Here is a 23,571-nt window from a genome sequence, read left to right on the forward strand (position 1 = left end):
TTGGAGAATTTTGAGCGTGACTTTACTAGCGTGTGAGATGAGTGCAATTGTGCGGTAGTTTGAGCATTCTTTGGCATTGCCTTTCTTTGGGACTGGAATGAAGACTGACCTCTTCCAGTCCTGTGGCCACTGCTGAGTTTTCCAAATCTGCTGGCATATTGAGTGCAGCACTTTCACAGCATCATCTTTCAAGACTTGAAATAGCTCAACTGGAATTCCATCACCTCCACTAGCTTTGTTCCTAGTGATGCTTTCTAAGGCCCACTTGACTTCACATTCCAAGATGTCTGGCTCTAGGTCAATGATCACGTTATCGTGACTATCTTGGTCGTGAAGATCTTTTTTGTACAGTTCTTCTGTGTATTCCTGCCACCTCTTCTTAATATCTTCTGCTTCTGTTAGGTCCATACCATTTCTGTCGTTTATCGAGCCCATCTTTGCATGAAATGTTCCCTTGGAATCTCTAATTTTCTTGAAGAGGTCTCTTGTTTTTCCCATTCTGTTGTTTTCCTCTATTTCTTTGCATTGATCACTGAGGAAGGTTTTCTTATCTCTCCTTGCTATTCTTTGGAACTCTGCATTCAGATGCTTATATCTTTCCTTTTCTCCTTTGCTTTTCGCCTCTCTTCTTTTCACAGCTATTTGTAATGCCTCCTCAGACAGCCATTTCGCTCTTTTGCATTTCTTTTCCATGGGGATGGTCTTGGTCCCTGTCTCCTGTACAATGTCACGAACCTCCGTCCAGAGTTCATCAGGCACTCTATCAATCAGATCTAGTCCCTTAAATCTATTTCTCACTTCCACTGTATAATCATAAGGGATTTGATTGAGGTCATATCTGAATGGTCTAGTGGTTTTCCCTACTTTCTTCAATTTAAGTCTGAATTTCACAATAAGGAGTTCATGATCTGAGCCACAGTCAGCTCCTGGTCTTGTTTTTGCTAACTGTATACAGCTTCTCCATCTTTGGTTGCAAAGAATATAATCAATCTGATTTCTGTGTTGACCATCTGGTGATGTCCATGTGTAGAGTCTTCTCTTGTGTTGTTGGAAGAGGGTGTTTGCTATGACCAGTGCATTCTCTTGGCAAAACTCTATTAGCCTTTGCCCTGCTTCATTCCGAGCTCCAAGGCCAAATTTGCCAGTTACTCCAGGCAGATCAGGAAGCAACAGTTAGAACTGGACATGGAACAACAGACTGGTTCCAAATAGGAAAAGGTGTACGTCAAGGTTGTATATTGTCACCTTGCTTATTTAACTTATATGCAGAGTACATCATGAGGAACGCTGGGCTGGAAGAAGCACAAGCTGGAATCAAGATTGCTGGGAGAAATATCAGTAACCTCAGATATGCAGATGACACCACCCTTATGGCAGAAAGTGAAGAGGAACTCAAAAGCCTCTTGATGAAAGTGAAAGAGGAGAGTGAAAAAGTTGGCTTGAAGCTCAACATTCAGAAAACAAAGATCATGGCATCTGGTCCCATCACTTCATGGGAAATAGATGGAAAAACAGTGGAAACAGTGTCAGACTTTATTTTTTGGGCTCCAAAATCACTGCGGATGCTGATTGCAGCCATGAAATTAAAAGACGCTTGCTCCTTGGAAGGAAAGTTATGACCAACCTTGATAGTATATTAAAAAGCAGAGACATTACTTTGCCAACCAAGGTCCGTCTAGTCAAGGCAATGGTTTTTCCTGTGGTCATGTATGGATGTGAGAGTTGGACTGTGAAGAAAGCTGATCGCCGAAGAATCGACGCTTTTGAACTGTGGTGTTGGAGAAGACTCTTGAGAGTCCCTTATACTGCAAGGAGATCCAACCAGTCCATTCTAAAGGAGATCAATCCTGGATGTTCATTGGAGGGACTGATGCTAAAGCTGAAACTGCAATACTTTGGCCACCTCATGCGACGAGTTGACTCACTGGAAAAGACTCTGATGCTGGGAAAGGTTGGGGGTGGGAGGAGAAGGGGACGACGGAGAATGAGATGGCTGGATGGCATCACCGACTCTGTGGACATGAGTTTGAGTGTACTCCGGGAGTTGGTGATGGACAGGGAGGCCTGGTGTGCTGTGATTCATGGGGTCGCGGAGAGTCTGACACGACTGAGCGACTGAACTGAACTGAACTGATTCTAAGTCAGAGAGCAGCTGTTGTTAACCATTATGTGTAGGTCTTAACCCAGGGGGAAAATATATATGGACATAATATTGCAAATAACCTTAAGCTCCTCACAGGTTCCCCTCCCCTACATGAAGAACTCTGCTCTGTGTGAAAGTCCTAGGGAAAGTAACAGAATGGTTTAGTCTAGCTTGTATTAAAGATTTTTTTCCCCCCTTTCTGGAGCGGAATACAAACTCTGCTATAACCTCGTTCTGCAAGAAAGATTGCAACAAGAGCCTACTCAGCAAAGCCTCAGCATAAATTTTAGTTTAGAGTCTCCATGAAATGATTCCAAATGTGAAACTACTTTCAGATACTATAATTTAGTCATTTGCTTTTTCATTATCCTAATGTCTTTGGGTTGTGAAAAATAAAACAGTCATGTTAACACAAACCTATACACTGAAAAAGAGAGATAAATATAGGTGCTATCAAGATTGCCAGGAGAAATATCAATAACCTCAGATATGCAGATGACACCACCCTTATGGCAGGAAGTGAAGAGGAACTCAAAAGCCTCTTGATGAAAGTGAAAGAGGAGAGTGAAAAGGTTAGCTTGAAGCTCAACATTCAGAAAACAAAGATCATGGCATCTGGTCCCATCACTTCATGGGAAATAGATGGAAAAACAATGGAAACAGTGTCAGACTTTATTTTTGGGGCTCCAAAATCACTGCAGATGCTGATTGCAGCCATGAAATTAAAAGACGCTTGCTCCTTGGAAGGAAAGGTATGACCAACCTAGATAGTATATTAAAAAGCAGAGACATTACTTTGCCAACAAAGGTCCGTCTAGTCAAGGCTATGGTTTTTCCCGTGGTCATGCATGGATGTGAGAGTTGGACTGTGAAGAAGGCTGATCGCCGAAGAATTGATGCTTTTGAACTGTGGTGCTGGAGAAGAATCTTGAGAGTCCCTTGGACTGCAAGGAGATCCAACCAGTCCATTCTAAAGGAGATCAATGCTGGGTGTTCATTGGAAGGACTGATGCTAAAGCTGAACCTGCAATACTTTGGCCACCTCATGCGACGAGTTGACTCACTGGAAAAGACTCTGATGCTGGGAAAGGTTGGGGGCGGGAGGAGAAGGGGACGACAGAGAATGAGATGGCTGGATGGCATCACTAACTCGATGGACATGAGTTTGAGTGAACTCCGGGAGTTGGTGATGGACAGGGAGGCCTGGCGTGCTGTGATTCATGGGGTCGCGGAGAGTCGGACACTACTGAGCGACTGAACTGATGGGAAAAGCAGTATGTAGTGGATTATAAAACATGCTCTGGAAAATATGAGATATTGTTATTTGGTGCTTCTCTCATTTGACAGGTAAAACCTTTGCAGTTTTAGAGGATTTTGATAGAATAAGACTATGCTGTTTTAACTAAAACCAGAAAGGAAAATACATCTAGTCTATATGCAAGCAACATTCCTGTGGCCTATTTCTCACCATTATCAACTTTTGTGCTAAAGAGTCTACACACGCACATTCTGAGGGCATGCTGTGTTCCAGGCTGTGCGCCTAGGATCTTTGCACGTACTGCCCCTGCACCCCGCCTTGTCCTCAGTTATATACTAGTAATGAGACTATATTCTCTACAATGCTTTTTCCAGGAAAGGAGAAACCACAACACAAGTCTAATTCTTGGGTTTGTTGTTCCTTCCGTTGCTTTTAAGTCTTCTCTGAGCCATCATATCATGCATGATGTCATCCAGAAGAACCTTTGAGGTGAATCTGAATTCTTCCTTCCTCTGTGTTCACTGTTATTTGTATTCCTTTCTTCCCAGAGCTAGAAATACAACTAGGCATTTTGGACCAATTACTACTTTCCAGAGACAAAGCTTTCTTGAGAGCAGTTTTCAAAACTAGAGAATCTAAAACCGAACAGTTTCCCGACTCGGTGGGATCTGAGATCCTTGCCTTGGCCTGGAAGTGCCTGTGTAGCCTGGCCTCACCGACTCTGGCTTTGTCTGTTCCCCTCTCTCTGCATGCTCTGGTCACACTAGCTGCTTTCTGAGTTCCCCCAGTGAGGCACACTTCTTCTGATCTAAGGACTTGGTTTCTTTTCCCTTGATTCTTTGCTTGGACATGTCCTTATCAACATTTAATTCACCTGCATAAATGTCACCTACTCAGACGTATTGGACTCACCATATATGTTAAGCAGTTCCTCCTGTCCACTGACATAACACCTTATCATGTTCCCTCCACAGAATTTACAATGGTCAGAAATTATGGCCTTTTCCATATGTACTGCCTGTCTTCTCCCTCTAAAATGCAAACTGCCTGAGAGCAAAGACTTTGTTGGGGATCCAGTGATGAAAATATCTGTTATGTATGAGGTGTCAGTAATGGTGTGTTGAATGGACGGGCTTTTGTCTGAGATTACGTGAGGAAAATTAGGGCTTCTGACTTGTGATTCCGAAGCACTTGGTGATTTGTTCATAATAGTAAATGCTTCAGAATTAGCAAAATGCTGAGCACATAAGTAATGAGATAGATAGATATGTATTAATAAATTTGTATTATTATTATTCCCACTTTATAGATGCAAAAATTATGGTACAGAGAGGTTGAGGAACTTGTGTTAGGTGCTATTCAGATGGTAGGTTTGAAGGCAGGTACTTGAGCTAATGCTCTTTACCACTGAATAGAAAGTGCTCAGTGAATACAGTTTTGAGCATGTGCCCGGCGCTGGCTGAGTTTTTTCTATGCATGATGTCACTCAGCCCTCACCTCCATACTGTGAAGCAGGAACTGTCATTATGGCTGTTCTGGAGATATGGACGCTGAGGCTTGGGAAACTTAAGCAACTCGTCTCAAGTCCCATAGCTGTCACTTAGTGATGCAAAAGCGACTTGGATATAGATAATATGAACGCTGTGATCTTATGCATTCTTTCTGTATTACAGGGGCTTCCCAGGTGGCTCAGTGGTAAAGAATCTGCCTGCCAGTGCAGGAGATGTGGGTTTGATCCCTGGGTCGGGAAGATCCCCTGGAGAAGGAAATGGCAACACACTCCAGTATTCTTGCCTGGAAAATCCCATGGACCTGGGAACCTGGGGGGCCACAGTCCATAGGGTCACAAAGAGTCAGACACAACTGACTGACTAAGCAACCACCACCACCTTATTTACAAGAGCACTTGTGAGTGGCTCTTAGGACACAGTCTTGTTTGTGAACGAGGGATTAGTCTCCCCTACTCAGAGGGTCTCCACTAGTGTAACAAAGAGGGTATCCATTACTTGGCTGCAGATTTATAATGGACATGGGATAGTCCAACTCAGAGAAAGAATCAGGAGAAGTGGAATTTGTGTCAACATAGCCACTTGTTTATAAGGAATTATAGAGTTGATTAAATGTTCATTTTTTTAAGAAAGCATAACAATAGGATTTGGAAACTCAGTAACTGTGAAAGGTCAGTTGTGATTTCTAAAATGAACAAGGGCAGAATGAGATACATATTTGTATATCACTAGGTCTGATTCTGGACTGAGCTGAGATGCAATGTACAGTGTTTAGCATTATTGTTTTGTGAAACTTGCCAAGTTTTTTCACACTGAGTCCTTCCTTAGGGACTTAGTTCTCTCAGAGGCAGAAGCCAGCTGTAGGGATGGTATGATGTCATGGGTATATTTTGTCTAATATTCAGCCTATAGGTAGGCATTATTAACCCCTTATGCAAAACCAGTATATTCAGAGATGGCATAAAATCCCTAGAAATTATGCATTCTTAATCTTAGCTGCAGGGAAAATATCCATGTCAGGGATTATGCTTAGATATGTGGAGATCTTTTTTTTTTTTTCCTTTAGAAGATTCCGTAAACCCACTGAGACCTATTGGATCAGCAAGAAGACAGGTTCAGCCATTGTCTTTGAACCCTAAGATTCCACCATTTTCACAGAATCTGTATTACAAGTGCTCTTATGCACGCAGTTCTATGTGATCCTACCCAAGCCTCTATTGGATGGTCACAATGACCCAGGGTGTGGGCAGGCTGGGTGTTATTAAACCACTTTACAGATGAGGAAATTGAGGTTAATAGAGTCTAAAGAGCTTGCCCAGGGTCAGGCTGCTAATAAATGGCAGAGCCAGCACCTGAACCAGTCTTTGGACTCCAAATAACTTCCTTTTTCTGCTGCCCACGCTTCCCCCTTGTGAAAAAGAACCTGTTGGTGGTGATGTTACAGGTTCTGAGCATCTCTCCTGAAGGTTTCCTTACTAGCAGGTCTGCTTCAGAGGGTAGAATCTGTGGGCTTAAGATGAAACACCTTACTGAGTGCTGTGTGCTTACCACTCTCTCTGGGTTTTGGCCCTGCCAACTTTAAGTGGCTGAAAGCAATGAGCAGTGTCTGTGGGCCAGAACTAACATTATTTGTGTGGTTTTCAAACAACTGTTACTCTGTTGTCTTGAGAACCTCCTGGCCACTCCCTTTGCTCCTAGTGAGACAGGATACAGGTGGAGACGGCCTTTCACAGTGACTCTCCTTTCTCTTCTCAGCGTCTGTGTGCTCTGGGACCCAGTAGAGACTTTGTTTCTCAAACTGGTTGCCCTTTTACTCACTGTCCTTCCTACTGTTCCAACTTTTATTGTGTCTTTCAAGTTTTGAAAGAATTGCAAAATTCATCAAGCGTTAAGTATTGACTCAGGGACTGGAATTTCAGAGAGGTGGTTCAGCAACTTCAGTGGAGCAACCAGTTGAACCAAATTGCGATTGTTAAAAGATCAGGTGACTCAGCACAAAGTCACCCAGCCAGCTCTGGCCGAGGAACAGTGATGGAATGGGGTGCAGGCAGGCCAGGACTGCTGCTCCATCCCTTGGGACCTAAACCAGGTGTCCTGCAGAGCCTGCCCAGTAGAAGGTAGCAACAGCTTAGCTTTCACCTGATGGGGAAGAATGCACTTAAGTCACAGGTGCTGGCTCTACAGAACAAGTAGATGGTTGAATATGTCTAAATAATCAAGCTTTTTTCAAACAGAAGCCAAACACTCCTCATGGGCTTCCCTGGTGGCTCAGCTGGTAAAGAATTGCCTGCAATGTGGGAGACCTGGGTTTGATCCCTGGGATGGGAAGATCCCCTGGAGGAGGGCATGCAACCCACTCCGTATTCTTCTTGCCTGGAGAATCCCTATGGGCAGAGGAGCCTGGTGGGCTACAGTCCATGGGTTCGCAAAGAGTCGGACACAACTGAGCGACTAAGTACACAGCACAGTGATGTATAAAATGCAGATAAACTCAACTCGTCTCTTTTCACCACAGGTATATGAGTGTTGGACTTCCCCACACCTGGGGTCAGAATGCTGCTCCTCTGTCACGCCCTCACTGTAGCTGTGTTCCAGACTTTTATCTTCTCTGAAAACTGGGTGTTTGCCAAGAACATCAACTTCTATAACGTGCGGCCTCCTCTTGATCGTAAGTAGTGGTTGTCACCATTGTCCGTGACGTGGGATCAGAATAACTAAAATCTCTGTTTCCCTATAGTACCCTTGCTGATTCTGGAACATTTGGTTTATATCAAGCATAATCGGAAAGTCTTCATTACTTCTGTGGGTAAGGGTAACACATGGTGACACAAATTTGCTCCATTTCTTTAAGATGGTTTGGCTTCCTGCTGAAGTCTTAAAAGGGGTCACGTTTAAAATAATTTTCTGAACACTGTCCCTAAGAGTGGCTCAGCAGGGGAAATTCAGTGTTCTTTGCTGATCTCTTCCTTGGAGAAGGATTTTGACTGTAGGAAGATTCTGCACAAATGATGTATAAAATCTCCCCTCCTTTCTCTCCAGACAAGTAAAACTTCTGTGATATACCTTATAGAGAATGTGTGATAGATAGAAATAGTTTTAGAAATGTGAATGCCAGTGGTTCACAAACCTGGAAGAGTATCAGAATTACAACAAAAGCCTTTAAAATTACATATTCCTGGGCTGCTTCCCCAGAGATTCAGTAGTCAGGAGGGTGGGATGTGGAATTCTCTTTCCTCTCTCCTGCTTAGTCAGGTTGGGGAACCACCGTCCTTATACTCCTCCATGAGGCGTGTTCATACTCCTGTGTGGTTACCATTCTGCACTTTGTGTTTTGTTATTTAGGACATTCAGTCATTAGTAAGTAGGTGTGTACACATATATATACACTACATAGCCATACACATATACACCCCACACACCTTGAACTACCATTTATTACAAATTTCTAAATTGGTAGTGATTGTATGCTTGATAGCCTGATGGCTTAGCATAGACATCATTTTCATAAAGTCTAAATTATTGACAAACTTTTAACCTTTTAAGCCCGATATAACTTTATGATGAGCAAATTATTAAAGATATACAATTAATACTTGATTATTATAGAAAATTCCAAAAAAGACTGGTAAATGTGTAGGGAAGAAAATGTATTCATAATCCCAAGATTCAGAGCGAGCTCTTCTTTACATTTTGGCATACAGTTGACCCTTGACCAACATGGAACCCAACTGCCTGGGTTCACTTATATGTGGATTTTTTCAGTAGTAAATAGTACTACATGGCCTGCAGAGGGACATATGGAGGGCTGACATGAGATTATATGAGGATTTTTAATTGCATGTCCTTCTGTTGCATCACTGAAGAATTGATGCTTTTGAATTGTGGTGTTGGAGAAGACTCTTGAGAGTCCCTTGTACTGCAAGGAGATCCAACCAGTCCATTCTAAAGGAGATCAATCCTGGGTGTTCATTAGAAGGACTGATGCTAAAGCTGAACCTGCAATACTTTGGCCACCTCATGCGACGAGTTGACTCACTGGAAAAGACTCTGATGCTGGGAAAGGTTGGGGGCGGGAGGAGAAGGGGACGACCGAGAATGAGATGGCTGGATGGCATCACCAACTCTGTGGACATGAGTTTGAGTGAACTCCGGGAGTTGGTGATGGACAGGGAGGCCTGGCGTGCTGTGATTCATGGGGTCGCGGAGAGTTGGACATGACTGAGCGACTGAACTGAACTGAATTGAACTGAACTGTTGCTTTTTCCCTGTATATGTTTTAAAATATGTGACATACTGAGATCACACAGATTTAATTTTGCAGTAGCTTTTATTCCTTTACATTGTATTTTGAATATGTTTCCATGAATTCAAAAGTATCTTAATGTCTTATATTAAAAAATGTTTTCACTCATATAGCTGGCAGTGACACACACACAATCATAAACAAACTAAATGTTAATGCTTCACTGAAAATCTTTTAGAATGCATTTTCCATTGGCTAATGACCTTAGAACAGATTTTAGAAATTACTAAATCAAAAAGGTAGTGACAATTTTTTATATTAACTATTCACCTACCAGCAATGAGTTTTAGTATTTTAAAAACTGTACTGAATTAGTAGGTGAAAATGGATTTCATTATTTATTTACCTACCTAATTCACTTTTATGCATAGGCGAAACTGAAATGTATCTGTGGTAACTAATTTTGTGTCCTCTGAGTTTTAGCTTTTGGTAGTTTGCACTTGGTTTACGCATCAATAATACCCTCCCCTGAATGTGAAATACCCACTGCTTTCTAATTACTAGGATGGCTTGGGTTACCTTGATCTTTATTTCAGTCTTCAAAAATAGGAGAATTAAATGTTTCACACAGGGCTTTACACTCTGGTGTCTAGAGAAATGTCAAATTTATCCTTTTGATATCTTGCCCATCAAAATAACAAGATACAAGGCAGAAAAAAGAAAGCATAAAGACAAAAAGAACATACTAGTTGTTGTCATTCCAGACTGCCAGCAGCTCATAATTCTTGTTTCTATAACACTCTAGCCTGAGCACAAAGGCCTGAGAACTAGTATCATTCTGATATTAAACGTTACATTCCTGGTTGATGTCTAATGTAGGGATAATTGACATATCAAATGAAATTACTTGTTTGAAGTTAAGCCTAGCTGTAAAGAAAGTACATAAGAGATGGAAACCAATGTGGTTTGATATGCCAGGGATCCTAAGAGAGATTTTTCATACAATCTCTTGTTTAACCTTTATTATACCTCTGCAAGTCATGGGGATCTTTAGGTAATAATAATAAATTACTTCTTAGTCAAAAGGGCAGAATTCAAGCTCAGGTTAATGACTCCAGTTCTTTTCAGGGCTAGTAATATACAAAGTATTGGTCCCAATACTACCACTCAAACTTCACTTATTCCCAAATTATAATAGAACAATACCATGGATATTTCAGCGTGGCTCATGGAATCATCTGCAGTACTCTGTAGTGTGTATTCATAGATGAAATAGTCAAAGAAAAGGGGATAAAGAAAATGCCCCAAAGTCTGGCAGTTAAGCCCAGCTTGATAGAAACAGAAATTGTAAGGATAATGATTTGTAAATTTTATTTGCTCTAGTAAAAGTCGCTAATTTTATGCCATATCTGATGTTTGAAAAATTTAACTATGTTGTTTCCCTTTGCATTTTTTTTTAAAGCTACACCATTTCCAAACAGCTTCAAGTGTTTTACCTGTGAAAATGCAGGGGATAATTATAACTGCAATCGATGGGCAGAAGATAAATGGTGCCCACAAAGTAAGTGTGCTGAGTTTGGAACTCTTTTTGTGACCAGACCTCATTTAGATCTCTCTCAACTGGCTCTGAGCAAAGGCGTCTTATGTGATGAGATTAGCAAACCAGCAGGCTGCGGATGTTCTATAGAAATCAGAGAACTTTTGACAAGACTATCCAGACATCAGACTAATCTGAGTGTACATGGAGACTGATGACATAGCCTCAGTTTATAGTTGTGTGTGCTTTGAGGAAGAATTTAATTAATATTTACCAGTGAGAACAAATAGACCACAATGTTGACTAAGGCATTCTAAGAATGTCAGAAATGTTTGATGATACCTCTAGAAAAGTCCTACTTACTGTAAAGCAAAAGAAGGTTTCTGTCCTCTTGAGATATACTGATGCTTAAGTGACTCATTTGAAACGTTTGAGCATTTTTTTACTTTGTTTAGTTGTCTGGTAGATCCCAGTGTGTAATCCAGTACCTGGACCATATTAGGCACTTGGTAAATATTGACAGAATGAATGGATGCCTTTGACTATGTAGTCAGGAAATCTCTGAGGAATCTACATTTGCACTAAGACTCGAATGACCAGAACCAATCAGCTCTGTGGAGATCTATAGGAATAACATGTCAGTACGAGTCGGACACGACTGAGCGACTGAACTGAACTGAACTGAACTGAAGAGGGAACAGCAAATGCAAGGGTAAGATTCGGCTTCTGTAGCAAACAGGAAGGCTGGCTGGTGAGGCTTAGTGGAAGGGAGGAAGAAAGGATTTGATGGAGATAAGGACCGGGACATGCAGGATCTTCGTTTTGGTAAGAAGTTTAGATTTCATTGGAAATGTGTTGGGTGTTGAAGCTATAGAGTACAAGATGCGAGGTATATTGTAAAATATTGCTCTGGCTTCTGTGTGCAGAATGAATGGTTGGGCACAGAGAAGAAGGGGGCACCAAGTGGGCTCTTTCATTATCTTTTTGGGCAGCAGAAGATGGTCTTAGACTAATATGGTAAGAATATAGGGGGTGAGAAGTTGAATGACTTAATACAGACAAACAAACTTGGATGTAAAGCAGACAGGATGTGCGAATAGAATTGAAAACTTCTACTTAGAACTATAAGGAAATCAGGCTGTTTGCATTTTAGGATGCACTTTTTTTTTTAGGTTTTCAGATGCAAAAGGCCAACAAAAACAAACTCTTCTAGGCTTAGCAATTACCAGCTTTGATCTACTATTACTGTGAATCTTTTGGAAATTTCTGTATCACATTACGGCAGTGGAATAGCCCTACCTCTTCCAGATAATGCCAGTGGGTTGTGAGCGTGCTCACGCTCAGTCGTGTCTGACTCTTTGTGACTTCATGGACTGCAGCCCACCAGGCTCCTCTGTCCATGGGATTCTCCAGGCAAGAATACTGGAGTGGGTTGCTGTGCCAGCCTCCAGGGGATCTTCCCCACCCCAGGATAGAACCCACGTCTCTTTCATCTCCTGCATTGGCAGGTGGGTTCTTTACCATTGAGCTACCTGGGAAGCCCTTGATGATGCCAATGGGTGGAGCCAATTGATAGTAACACTGGAGACCTCTGTGGGCCTGAGAATCTTATGCTGTAAATTAGACAGATGACTATGACATTTACATGGACACTATTATTCATTCTTTTTAAGAATAATTATGAAGATTTTTTTCTTAATGTTTTCTGACAGCTCTCAAGAGTGCGTGACTGAATTGTGCTTTTGAGTGCATGTATGTCTGTGCATGTATTCTTTTGGGATTTGTTTCTACATTTTCACAGACGTTTATTTCAATGTTTGCAAGGTAGGCAGATGCCTCTCTTTATTAACTTGTGTGAGAAGGCTGATAAAATTCTTTAACTAGTTGCTTTAAATTTCCCCGAGGAGTTGCGTGGGGGTGGGGGGAGGGTTTGGAACAGCAGTAGATTGGGGCATTGATGTCCAGCCTCTGTATGACTGTCACCCATTTTTTTAAATTTTACCAAACGCTGTTCAAGAGGCGAAGGGAGCAACCAAGGATGAGATGGTTAGACAGCATGTCAATGGACATGAGTTTGAGCCAACTCTGGGAGATGGTGAAGGACCTGAAAGCCTGGTGTGCTGCAGTCCATGGGTTGCAAAGAGTCGGACATGACTGAGCGATTGAACAACAACAAAATGCAGATTCTACTAGTTCTGTACATGCTCCAATTTGTAATTCATTAATCAAAGCCACTTTTAAGGGAACATGCATGGACATTTCTGGGTCTTAGAACTTTATCTCAGTTGAAACATGGGAGCAAAAGAGGGGTGCTGCAGTTTTCTGCCTCCAAGAAAATGTCAGGGAGGGGAGATTGGGGTCTTCCCCATCCACCCTGAAAACCTGACTCAGAGAGAGATGGACACGAGATGAGCCTGCATTCCCGCGTGTGACTGTACACCAGCCAAGCCCCCTAAACAATAATCATCTGGAGTTCTGAGGCTGTAACTGCTTACCTTTCAGCTTGTTATCAACGGGAGTGAGAGTCAACCATTTCTTGGGACAAACAGGCCTGTGGCTATTGTTCTTTGTCATCTCGGGTTTCCTTTTCACTTTATAGCTCTGCTTCTGCCATCAGCCAGTGGTGTTAAAAGAGGTTCTCTAGGTAACAAAATATGACAAGAATGACACTTCTTGTTGTGTTTACCCTGGTTCTTACTCTGACTTGGTAAGGCTGCTTTAGCCTGTGTGACAGACTTTGTGAACACATGCACCTACCAGTTTTCGATTCTTTGTCTGGAGTACAAATTGGAATGCTTTTCAGAACATGGAGTGGTTCTCTCTCCTGAGTCCCAGTCAGCTGCTCCTGTAGAGGTGCTCTGCTGACGCTCAGCTCAATGCTAAGTGTACAGAGAGGCACGCTTGAGTGCTGGTGGAGAGCACAAACCCTGGTAAACCACCTCCACAAGAATCTCATCTTCCGTCACTTCCTACCATGTGACTGTGAGCCTCAGTGTTTCATCCGTGAAACGAGGATATTACTATGACTTGTCTAAGGCCTGCTGTGAGGACTGAGTGAGTGAACGCATATGAGAAGAGTGCCTGGTTGGTGCTGCACACTTAAGGTGCATTTGCTGTTGCTGACATGAAAGCTTACAAGAAGTCAGTCCAAATGCCAGTGCACTTACCCTTTTGCTAAAAAGAAAATGAGCTCAAAGGCTGTCACATGGCTTGTTCACTTGTGACAGAGGCAGCTCTCTGTCCTGTCTTCTCAACTTTAGTCGAGTTTTCGTCGTCCCTGCCCCTATTTTTTGGCAACTGCTGCTTTAGAGTCCCTTCTCAGGAAACTAAGAAGCATTTCATTGGCCTGAGCTATCTAGAATAAGAGGCACAGAACTAAAGTAGCATGTCCCAGAATAGTGAATGAAATCGGTTTCTTGAGAGAACTCTTAAGTAATAAAATGTGAATGGTTAAAGGTAACTTTGCATGAAAATGAACTAGCCAAGCAGAGGATGACAGAGAAGGTAAGAGAGAACTAAAGAGGAGGAGAAAATATAAATACTTTGGGGAAAAATCAAACACGTCGGGAGGATTAGAGCCTGAAGAACTAGATGAGTAAGGAAAACACCTTGGCGTATAAGTTGAAGCCCCTGCTTTCACTCCAGTTGCCACATGGCCTATTAGTATATAAAGAAACAATGCAACAGGAAGAGCTATGGCCCACTTCATCTTTACATTTATAGTTTTTATTTTAGAGTTACAGAACATGTGCTTCAGAGGGAGAGGGAAAGATACTGTCACTTTCTTATGAAATGAGCAGACCTGGAGTTTTGATGAAAGGCTTGTTCAGTTTTTTTCTCAGCTTTACCTTGCACCAAAGGATAACGGCCCACTTATATTCATTTTAAAAATACACATACTTCAGAAGCTAGTACCTATTCAGAAAAACCACCTAGAAACTTGAGTTCACTGCCATTAAATTTCTTGCCTAGAAACTTAAGGATCGTCCTGAATTTTAGTCATTTCTAAAGTGATTGTTCAAAGTTGTTGTTTTTGTGTGTATGTGATGTAAAAAGTGAAATTGATTTTTTCCCCCCTGCCTAGATACACAATACTGTTTGACAGTACATCACTTTACCAGTTATGGAAGAAGTACATCCATCACCAAAAAGTGTGCCTCCAGAAGTGAATGTCATTTTGTTGGCTGCCACCACAGCCAAGATTCTGAACACACGGTAGGGAGTGTGTGTGTAAAGTTATTGTCCGAAGGTTTCTTGATGTTTGGTTGTATAAAGAGGCAGGACGGATAAATAATATGTCAAAGGTATATACTTTGAGAGACTCCCTTTTACTGATACAATGGAGATGAAAGAAGGTGAAGACTTTCTGTCCATCAAACAGTATCATTACTAAAAATGAATGACAATTCTCAGACTCCAGAGACCCTAGGGTCTTGACCTTGGACTTTGGGTGAGTTGCCTGAAGTAAGCTCTGGAATTCCAAGAGTAAACCATCCCTGCATGAAAGGATGACCAGTGCTACAGAGCCCAACTTACGTATTTTGTTTACGGCCAGAAATCACCAAGAATGCTACATGGAGAAGGTACAAAGAGGAAAATGGTGACACCTTTTACAAAGAAAACCTTGTCTCACTGTCTCTGCTTAGATGAAGTGAGAGTCTGAAAGATTAATCCCAGTTTATTATGATGAACTATAGGTAACATTTTAGATCAATTGGTTGCTTCAGTTTTCTCATTCTACCATTTTAAATGAGCATTTGACTTTTATATGCCTGGAATCCTGAAATGTTTGAGAAAAAATTACTTAACAGTATATTAATCTCATGAGATCTTAGAATTCAATTTAGCCTATACATACATGAAATGGTCCTGACACCAGTGGCTTTTTAAAAAAATGTTAGTATAGTTGATTTATAACGTTGTATTAATTTCTGCTGTAGAACAAAGTGATTCAGTTATACTTGGTCATATTCTTTTCCATTATGGTTTATCACAGAATACTGAATAGAGTTCCCTGTGCTACACAGTAGGACCTTCTTATTTATTCATCATATATATAATAGTTTGCATCTATCCCAAATTCCTGATCCTTCCTTCTCCTACCCTCTTGGCAACCACTAGTCTGTTCTCTATGCCTGTGACTCTGTTTTGTAGATAAGTTCATGTGCTGACCACCAATGGCTTTTAGCTCTGGCTACACAGGAGAATCTCCTGAGGAGCTTTTTATGGGCTCTGGTAAGGGGGTAGCAGTGGGCAGACTCAGGCCGGCTGAAACAGAACTTCAGAGTGAGGTCCTGGGCATCAGGATTTTTTTGGTAAGCTTCCCCAGAGTGATTCTGATGTGCAATCAAGATTGAGAACCACTGAGATAGATCATTTCTCTTCCCTGGCCCTTCTGGAAGTCATTTGATGTAGATAGTTTATCCTGAAAGCCTCTGTGAATGTTTGGGTTTATCGGGTGGAGGTGTTGAGCATGCTTCTCTGGAGACAAGCTTGTGCTGTGAGAGAGCTAGCGTTTTTCACCAGTCAGCAGCCAGATTAGCAAGCCAGTGTCACTGTAAAGATAGGGGTGAAGCATTAGTATAGACAACAGAGTCATAATTATCCCAACAAGTAGTGACGAGAAAGAAGATCAATGACTAATCCACAAGGCTCCTAGCTTTCATTTTTGTTTCAGTGTTTCCCCGTGCAAACCTTCAGGAGATTTGTTGACTCCATCAAACAGTCTTACTCCATTTGCCTTTCTCTTGCTTATGCTTGGGTTGATGCAGATAAATCACTTAAAGTTAAAGTGAAAAGACTCTCAAGATGGTTTTTACTTTGAGGTCAGTTGTGGGGAAGGGTGCCCAGGGGCTTGAATGAATGACTCATAGATCAAAAACCAACTCAGTTCTGTCCTCAGGGCGGTTTCTAACCTCCAGATGTTTGCGCTTCACTTACTGTCTCACTGAAGTCACTTAAGAGACCCCCAAGCCAGAACTGCCCAGCCAAGCCTGTCCTAAATTCTTGAAAAGTTCCACTTAGAAAAACTACAGTATGAAAATGTACCTAGTAGGAGACACGATGGTGGAGTAGAGGATTTGAGTTCACCTTTTCTTATGAAAATACCAAAAAGCACAGCTAAAAGCTGAACAAGCATAGACAAAACATGCTGGAACCTACCAAAAAGATATCCTACACCCAACGACAAAGACACAACGAGATGGTAGAAGAGGTACAATCATGATAAAATCAAATCCCCTACTGGCCACATAGGCAATCCACAAACTGAAAAATTATTAGAGACATTCTCCCACAGGAGTGAAAGTGCTGAGCCCCATATTAGGCTCCCCTGCCTGGCAAGGGGAGTTTGGCAATGGAGGAGGAGCCCCCACAGAATCACTGGCCCTTTTGAAGGCCAGGGCTTCCCTAATGGCTTGTTGGTAAAGAATCTGCCTGCAAAGTGGGAGACCCAGGTTCAATCCCTGGGTTGGGAAGATCCACTATAGGAGGGCATAGCAACCCACTCCAGTACTCTTGCCTGGAGAAGTCCATGGATAGAGGAACCTGGCAGGCTACTGTCCATAGGGCAGCACAGAGTTGGACATGACTGAAGCAACTAAGCAGCAGCAGTTGAGTTTGTCTTGGGAATTCCACTGGACTGGGGAAAACAGAAACTCTACTCCTCGAGGGCACACAGACGGTCTTGTGTGCACTAGAACCCAGGGAAAAAAGCAGGGACCTCTTAAGGGCCTGGGCCAGACCTACCTACTGGTATTGGAGGGTCTCCAGCCTAGGCAGGGTGTGTGTGTGGCTCACTGCAGGGACGCAGACACTGGCAGTGGTAGTTCTGGAGAGTACTCACTGGCATGAGCCCTCTGGAAGGTCACCAGATCAGAGAGAAATTAAAAACACAATCCCATTTACCATCAGATCAAAAAGAATAAAAATACCTAGAAATAAACCTACCCAGGAGGCAAAGGACTTGTACTCTGAAACTATAAGATACTGATGAAAGAAATTGAAAAGGACACAAACGGATGGAAAGATATACCATGTTCTTGAATTAGAAGAATCAGTATTGTCAAAGTGACTCTACTACCCAAGGTAATATACAGCCTCAGTGCAATCCCTATCAAATTACCAATGGCAGTTTTCAGAAAACTGGAACAAAACATTTATTCTGTATGGAGACACAAAAGGGCCTGAATAGTCAAAGCAATTCTGAGAAAGAAAAGCTGAAGGAATCAGGCTCCTCAACTTCAGACTACACTGCTACAAGACTACAGTAATCAAACCAATATGATACTGGCACAAAGCCAGAAATACAGACCCATGAAAAACCTAGAAATAATAAGACAGCCGAGAAATCAACCCATGTACTCATGGTCAGTTAATCTACGACAAAGGAAGTGAGAATATACAATGGAGAAAAGACAGTTTCTTCAAAAAGTGGTGCTGGGAAAACTGGTCACTCACATGTAAAATAATGAAATTAGAATATTTTTTAACACCACACACAAAAATAAACTCAAAATGGATTAAAGACCTAAATGTAAGATTGGATATTATAACACTTGTAGAGGAAAACATAGGAAGAACATCCTTGAACACAAATCACAGCAATATCTTTTTTGATCAATCTCTAGAGTAACAGAAACAAAAACAAACACAAAAAAACCCAAATGGGATGTAATAAAACAAAAGCTTTTGTACAATAAAGAAATCATAAACAAAATGAAAAGATAACCCACAGAATGGGAGAAAATATTTGTAAATGAAGCAACCAACAAGGGATACTCTGCAAAACATACAGACAGCTAATGCAGCTCAATATATATATATAAAAGAACACACAATCAAAAAATGGGCAGAAGATCTAAATAGACATTTCTCTGAAGAAGACATACAGATGGCCAAGAGGCACGTGAAGAGACGCTTAATATTACTAATTATCAGAGAAATGCAAATCAAAACTATAAGATATCACCTCACACCAGTCAGAATGGCCATCATCAAAAAGTCTACAAACAAGGAAGGCTGGAGAAGGTGTAGAGAAAAGGGAACCATCCTACGCTGTGGGAACGTAAACTGGTCCAGCCACATGGAGAACAGTATGGAGGTTCCTTAAAAAAAGCTAAAAATAGAGCTTCCATATGATTCAGCAGTCCCACTCCTGGGCACATATCCAGAGGAAACCATGGTTTGAAAGGATATGTGCGCCCCAGTATTCATTGCAGCACTGTTTACAATAGCCAGGACATGGAAGCAACCTAAATGTCCATCAACAGAGGAATGTATAAAGGTGTGGCATATATATATATACACACACAATGGACTATTACTTTGACACTGCTGCTGCTAAATTGCTTCAGTCGTGTCCGACTCTGTGCGACCCCACAGACGGCAGCCCACCAGGCTCCGCCGTCCCTGGGATTCTCCAGGCAAGAACACTGGAGTGGGTTGCCATTTCCTTCTCCAATGCAGAAAAGTGAAAAGTGAAAGTGAAGTCGCTCCATTTGTGTCCGACTCTGCGCGACCCCATGGACTGCAGCCTACCAGGCTCCTCCATCCATGGGATTTTCCAGGCAAGAGTACTGGAGTGGGTCGCCGGCCGAAATTAACTCTGCTGAACTGGATGTAACAGTGAACTTCATTAGCTAGGGTCCTTTCAAAGCAGCTCTGGGCCTAGAAGCAATGACCATAGCCGGTGTTGAGACCCTGGTTTCTGTGTGCCAGCTCCTACTAAAATGAACAGGGCTGATTCCAGCTCTGCCGCACGGAGAGTGCAGGGAGACCCTGGAACGTCGTCTTATGCCGAAGAACAAAAACATTCTCAGAAACTACTGAGGCCACATCAGACACCACAGCGCAGCTGCTTAAAGGGGCTCCTACTCCCCAAATGTGGGGGCAATCTGAAGGTCAAAAGGATAAAGAGGATAACTGCTGACATAGTTGAATTTTTACGTCCACAGTGATGCCCAAAAGAAATGACTAAATGAAAACAGTCCTTAAAAGGGAGATCTCTGCTTTACAGATCAAAGTAAATTGTGAATAATTATATGTGAAATGACAATCAAAATATTGCCACTTTGCAATGCTCACTATAATAATCTTTGATTCCGTCAAGATCACACCAGCACCAGTAAATGGAAAGGGACAGGGGCTCGGGATCTTCACAGAGACTCAGCAGGAAAATGAACCTTTACACCGGCACAGTCAGGCAGGCCCACAGACGCGGTCGAGCTTAGCATCACCAGCAGGACCACCTGACGTCAGGAGCCTCTTAGTGGACAAAAAGAAAAGATATAATGCCATTTGCAGCAATATGGCTGGACCTAGAGATCATACTAAGTGAAATAACTCACAGAGAAAAATAATATATGATATCACATATGTAGAACCTCAAAGAAAGATACAAATGAAGTTATTTACAAAACAGACTTTGAAAACTTATGGTTACCAAAGTGGAAATATGGAGGGTAAAATGAAAGTTTGGGGTTGACGTATACACACTACTATGTTTTATTAGTAGATAGCCTACAAGGATTTACAGTAGAGAATAGGGAACTCTAGTCAATGTTCTGTAATAACCTATATATGGGAAAAGAATTACATGTATAATTGAATCACTTTGTGCTACCTGAAACGAATACAACATTGTTATTCAACTACACCCTGATATAAAATAAGAAATTTTAAAGAAAACTTACCTGTTTAAATATTCAGACATATTCTTCGTGGCTGCATGATATTAAAATGTTTGTAGCTATAATTCATCTACTTCCCTATTAATAATACTAGGCAGCTTTTAATATTTCTCTAGTCTAAATAAAACCCCACATAATCTTTGTGGTGCACATTACTAGATTGATTTATATAAAGTTCTTGATAAAGATTACCAAATTACTCCCCAGAAAGACTGAAGCAATTATATTCTCAGTAACAGTGTTTGAGAACTATGTCATGGACCCAAGCTTGCATAACTTTTTGGAAATCTTTGTTAATTTGTTAGGCTAAAAGGTATTATTTTCAAATTTACACTTTTTAGTCTCAAACAGTAAACATTTAAAACATAAGATAGGCTTTTTCCCTTTTGAAAAATTCTGCACTTAAATAAAGATTTATATACTCAGATAAAAAAAGATTCTGTCCTCAGAGCTGGAGAAGGTTTTTCTGTGACCCTTCCCTCCTCCCATTATTCACTGGCTCTTCCCCTCTCCTCTTCCTTTGTAACAGGAGTGCAGGTCTTGCTGTGAGGGGATGATCTGCAATGTTGAGTTGCCCACCAACCACACGAATGCAGTCTTCGCTGTGATGCACGCTCAGAGGACGTCTGGCAGCGGAGCCCCTGCGCTCTACCTACCGGTGCTGGCCTGGGCCTTCATGCTGCCGTTGGTATAAGGCTGCCTTCCTGGGAGAGGCAGAGACCAGTCCTCTGAAGCACAAGCTAACAACTGTAAAATGGTGAACTTTGGAGACCAATCTCTTCAAGATTGAAGGATGCACATTGGACCTCATAGCAGAAGCCAGCTGTTTGCTTAGCTCAGATGCTCCTGCAGGAGACCACAAGGAAGGGAACTTGGCAGGGACTAAGTGATTATGTAGCTGTTAGGTTTCCTGATCAAAAGGGCTGCTTTTTGTCTCATCTGCACGGAGGGTCCTGCCAGCATCTTCCACAGGCAGGTTCAGTAGCCTTTGTTGTCCCCGCCAGACCAGACCTTTAGGGGAAAGGACTCCTTGACCTGATTAACTCCTTCAGGGGCTGCTGGAACAGACCCTTTCGATTCTGTAATTGGTTCAGAGCATCTCTGTGAAATCTAACCCTTCCCTGAAGAGAAAGCAGTTTCCCCACTGAGGGTGTAGTAACGAGAAAGCCCACTATAGGAAGAAAACTTCCAGTTGAACTAATATGAAACCTATTTGCTAATTGTGAGGGGAATAAAGCTTTTAAATTATAAGTGTAGAATGCATGCTTATGTGTTTCTTGGCTGATGTGGAGACCTCAGATGAAACACATTAACGAGTGTCATAAAGGAGGCCAATTGAAGTTGATCATGCACCCAGGTGCTATATTCTGGCTTAAAGTAGGCAAGTCTATGCCAAGGTGACTTAATTTTTTCTTTGGGGAAAGAACCCTTCTAAGGATGCCAAATGCAAAATTAGTGAACTGAGAAGGTGAGGAAACCTCCCTGAGCAAGGAGGGTGATACCTTATCACGTGATGGATCCTCAGAAGTAGCAGTTTAGGGACTTCCCTGGTGGTCCAGTGGTCAAGACTCTGTGCTCCACTGCAGGGGGCATGGGTTCCATCTCTGGTTAGGGAACTAAGATCCTACATGCTGAGCAGCATGGCTAAAAATAAAAGAAAAAAGCAGCTTAAAGACAGAGAAATTGGCGACAGTGTCCCTCTCCCAGTCAACCTGTCTCAATGGGAGGGCCATCAAGAGAAGCTTTCTAAATCCATGCTAAAATGTCTGGTCCCCTTGTCTTCTCTTTCATTCTTATAATACAGTCCTAGACTTTCAAAGGAGCAAATCCTGTTTCTAGAATCCTAATTTCTCGCCTTTACACTTTGGAGTGACCTTTAAACACTCTGCCTTTATATGTATAGTGAGAAGTGAGTGGAGTGTTTGTTGTTTTCTTTTTCAGCATTCTACCGTTAGAATGCTGAGTGCTCCATAGAATCCACTAATGATGGTGTCCTTGCCACACTGGGTCATCCATGATGGGGGTTGGCCATGGATAAAATACATCCCACCACTCTGAGTCTGCCCAACTGTTCTAACAAATATTCTGTTGCCCTGGTGTCTTCAACTCAAACATGTAATCCTCATAGTTCTGGAGGCTGGAAGATCAAGATCAAGGTGCCAGCAGATCTACTGTCTAGTGAGAGCCCTCTTCCAGATTTGAAGACTGGTCTTTTCATATATCCTCAGGGCAAAGGGTAAAGAGTGAGCATAAGGATACTAATCGCATTTATGAGGACTCCACCTGCATGACCTAGCATCCCCCAGAGGCCCTACATCCAAATACCATCACACTGGGGCTTTAGGCTTCAACATGTGAATTTGGGCTTGCCTGATGGCTCAGACAGTAAAGAATCTGCCTGCAATGCAGGAGACCTGGCTTCAATCCCTGGGTCAGGAAGATCCCCTGGAGAAGGGAAGGGGATGGAGTATTACTCAGCCAGTAAAAAGAATACATTTGAATCAGTTCTAAGGAGGTGGATGAAACTGGAGCCTATTATACAGAGTGAAGTAAGCCAGAAAGAAAAACACCAATACAGTATACTAACGCATATATATGGAATTTAGAAAGATGGTAACGATAACCCTGTATGCGAGACAGCAAAAGAGACACAGATGTATAGAACAGTCTTTTGGACTCTGGGAGAGGGAGAGGGTGGGATGATTTGGGAGAATGGCATTGAAACATGTATATTATCATATGTGAAACGAATCACCAGTCCAGGTTCGATGCATGATACAGGATGCTCGGGGCTGGTGCACGGGGATGACCCAGAGGGATGGGATGGGGAGGGAGATGGGAGGGGGGTTCAGGATGCGGAACACATGTACGCCTGGGGCATATTCATGTCAAAGTATGGCGAAACCAATACAATATTGTAAAGTTAAAAAAATCAGGTATTTGGACCTCCCCCCCAAAAAAAATTTAAGTCCCTTAGGGGAAAAAAAAGTTTGGGAAGTAAAATAATTACAAAATGAAGAGAGGAAAAATTAGCATATTTCTAATAATAAATCAACCTTATATCCTACAGCATTTGATTGACTACATCATATTGTTCATGTAATGTGATTAAATGTGGAGAGAGACATTGTCTGCTCAAACATAGCCCCCTCCACCATCACCAGATGGAATAAAATTCAAAGTAAAAAAAAAG

General features: G+C 42.0%; 1 protein-coding gene across 5 annotated transcripts in view; it reads left to right on the plus strand.

Annotated features, from left to right (window-relative positions):
• The window catches only part of LYPD6B (LY6/PLAUR domain containing 6B), a 255,515-nt gene extending 232,460 nt beyond the window's left edge, over positions 1-23,055 (plus strand). For all 5 annotated transcript variants that reach the window (XM_055398194.2, XM_055398195.2, XM_055398193.2 and 2 more), the window contains 4 exons: positions 7,425-7,577; positions 10,615-10,713; positions 14,774-14,904; positions 20,908-23,055. In XM_055398194.2, the coding sequence (XP_055254169.2) occupies positions 7,463-7,577; positions 10,615-10,713; positions 14,774-14,904; positions 20,908-21,072 (510 nt within the window). In that variant the 5' untranslated portion in view covers positions 7,425-7,462 and the 3' untranslated portion in view covers positions 21,073-23,055. The remainder of the gene's footprint in view (positions 1-7,424; positions 7,578-10,614; positions 10,714-14,773; positions 14,905-20,907) is intronic.
• Positions 23,056-23,571: the final 516 nt, after the last annotated feature.

The sequence above is a fragment of the Moschus berezovskii genome, chromosome 2 (assembly GCF_049115385.1).
Source record: "Moschus berezovskii isolate FMDL1 chromosome 2, NW_MosBer_1.0, whole genome shotgun sequence".
Classification (NCBI taxonomy): Eukaryota; Metazoa; Chordata; class Mammalia; order Artiodactyla; family Moschidae; genus Moschus; species Moschus berezovskii.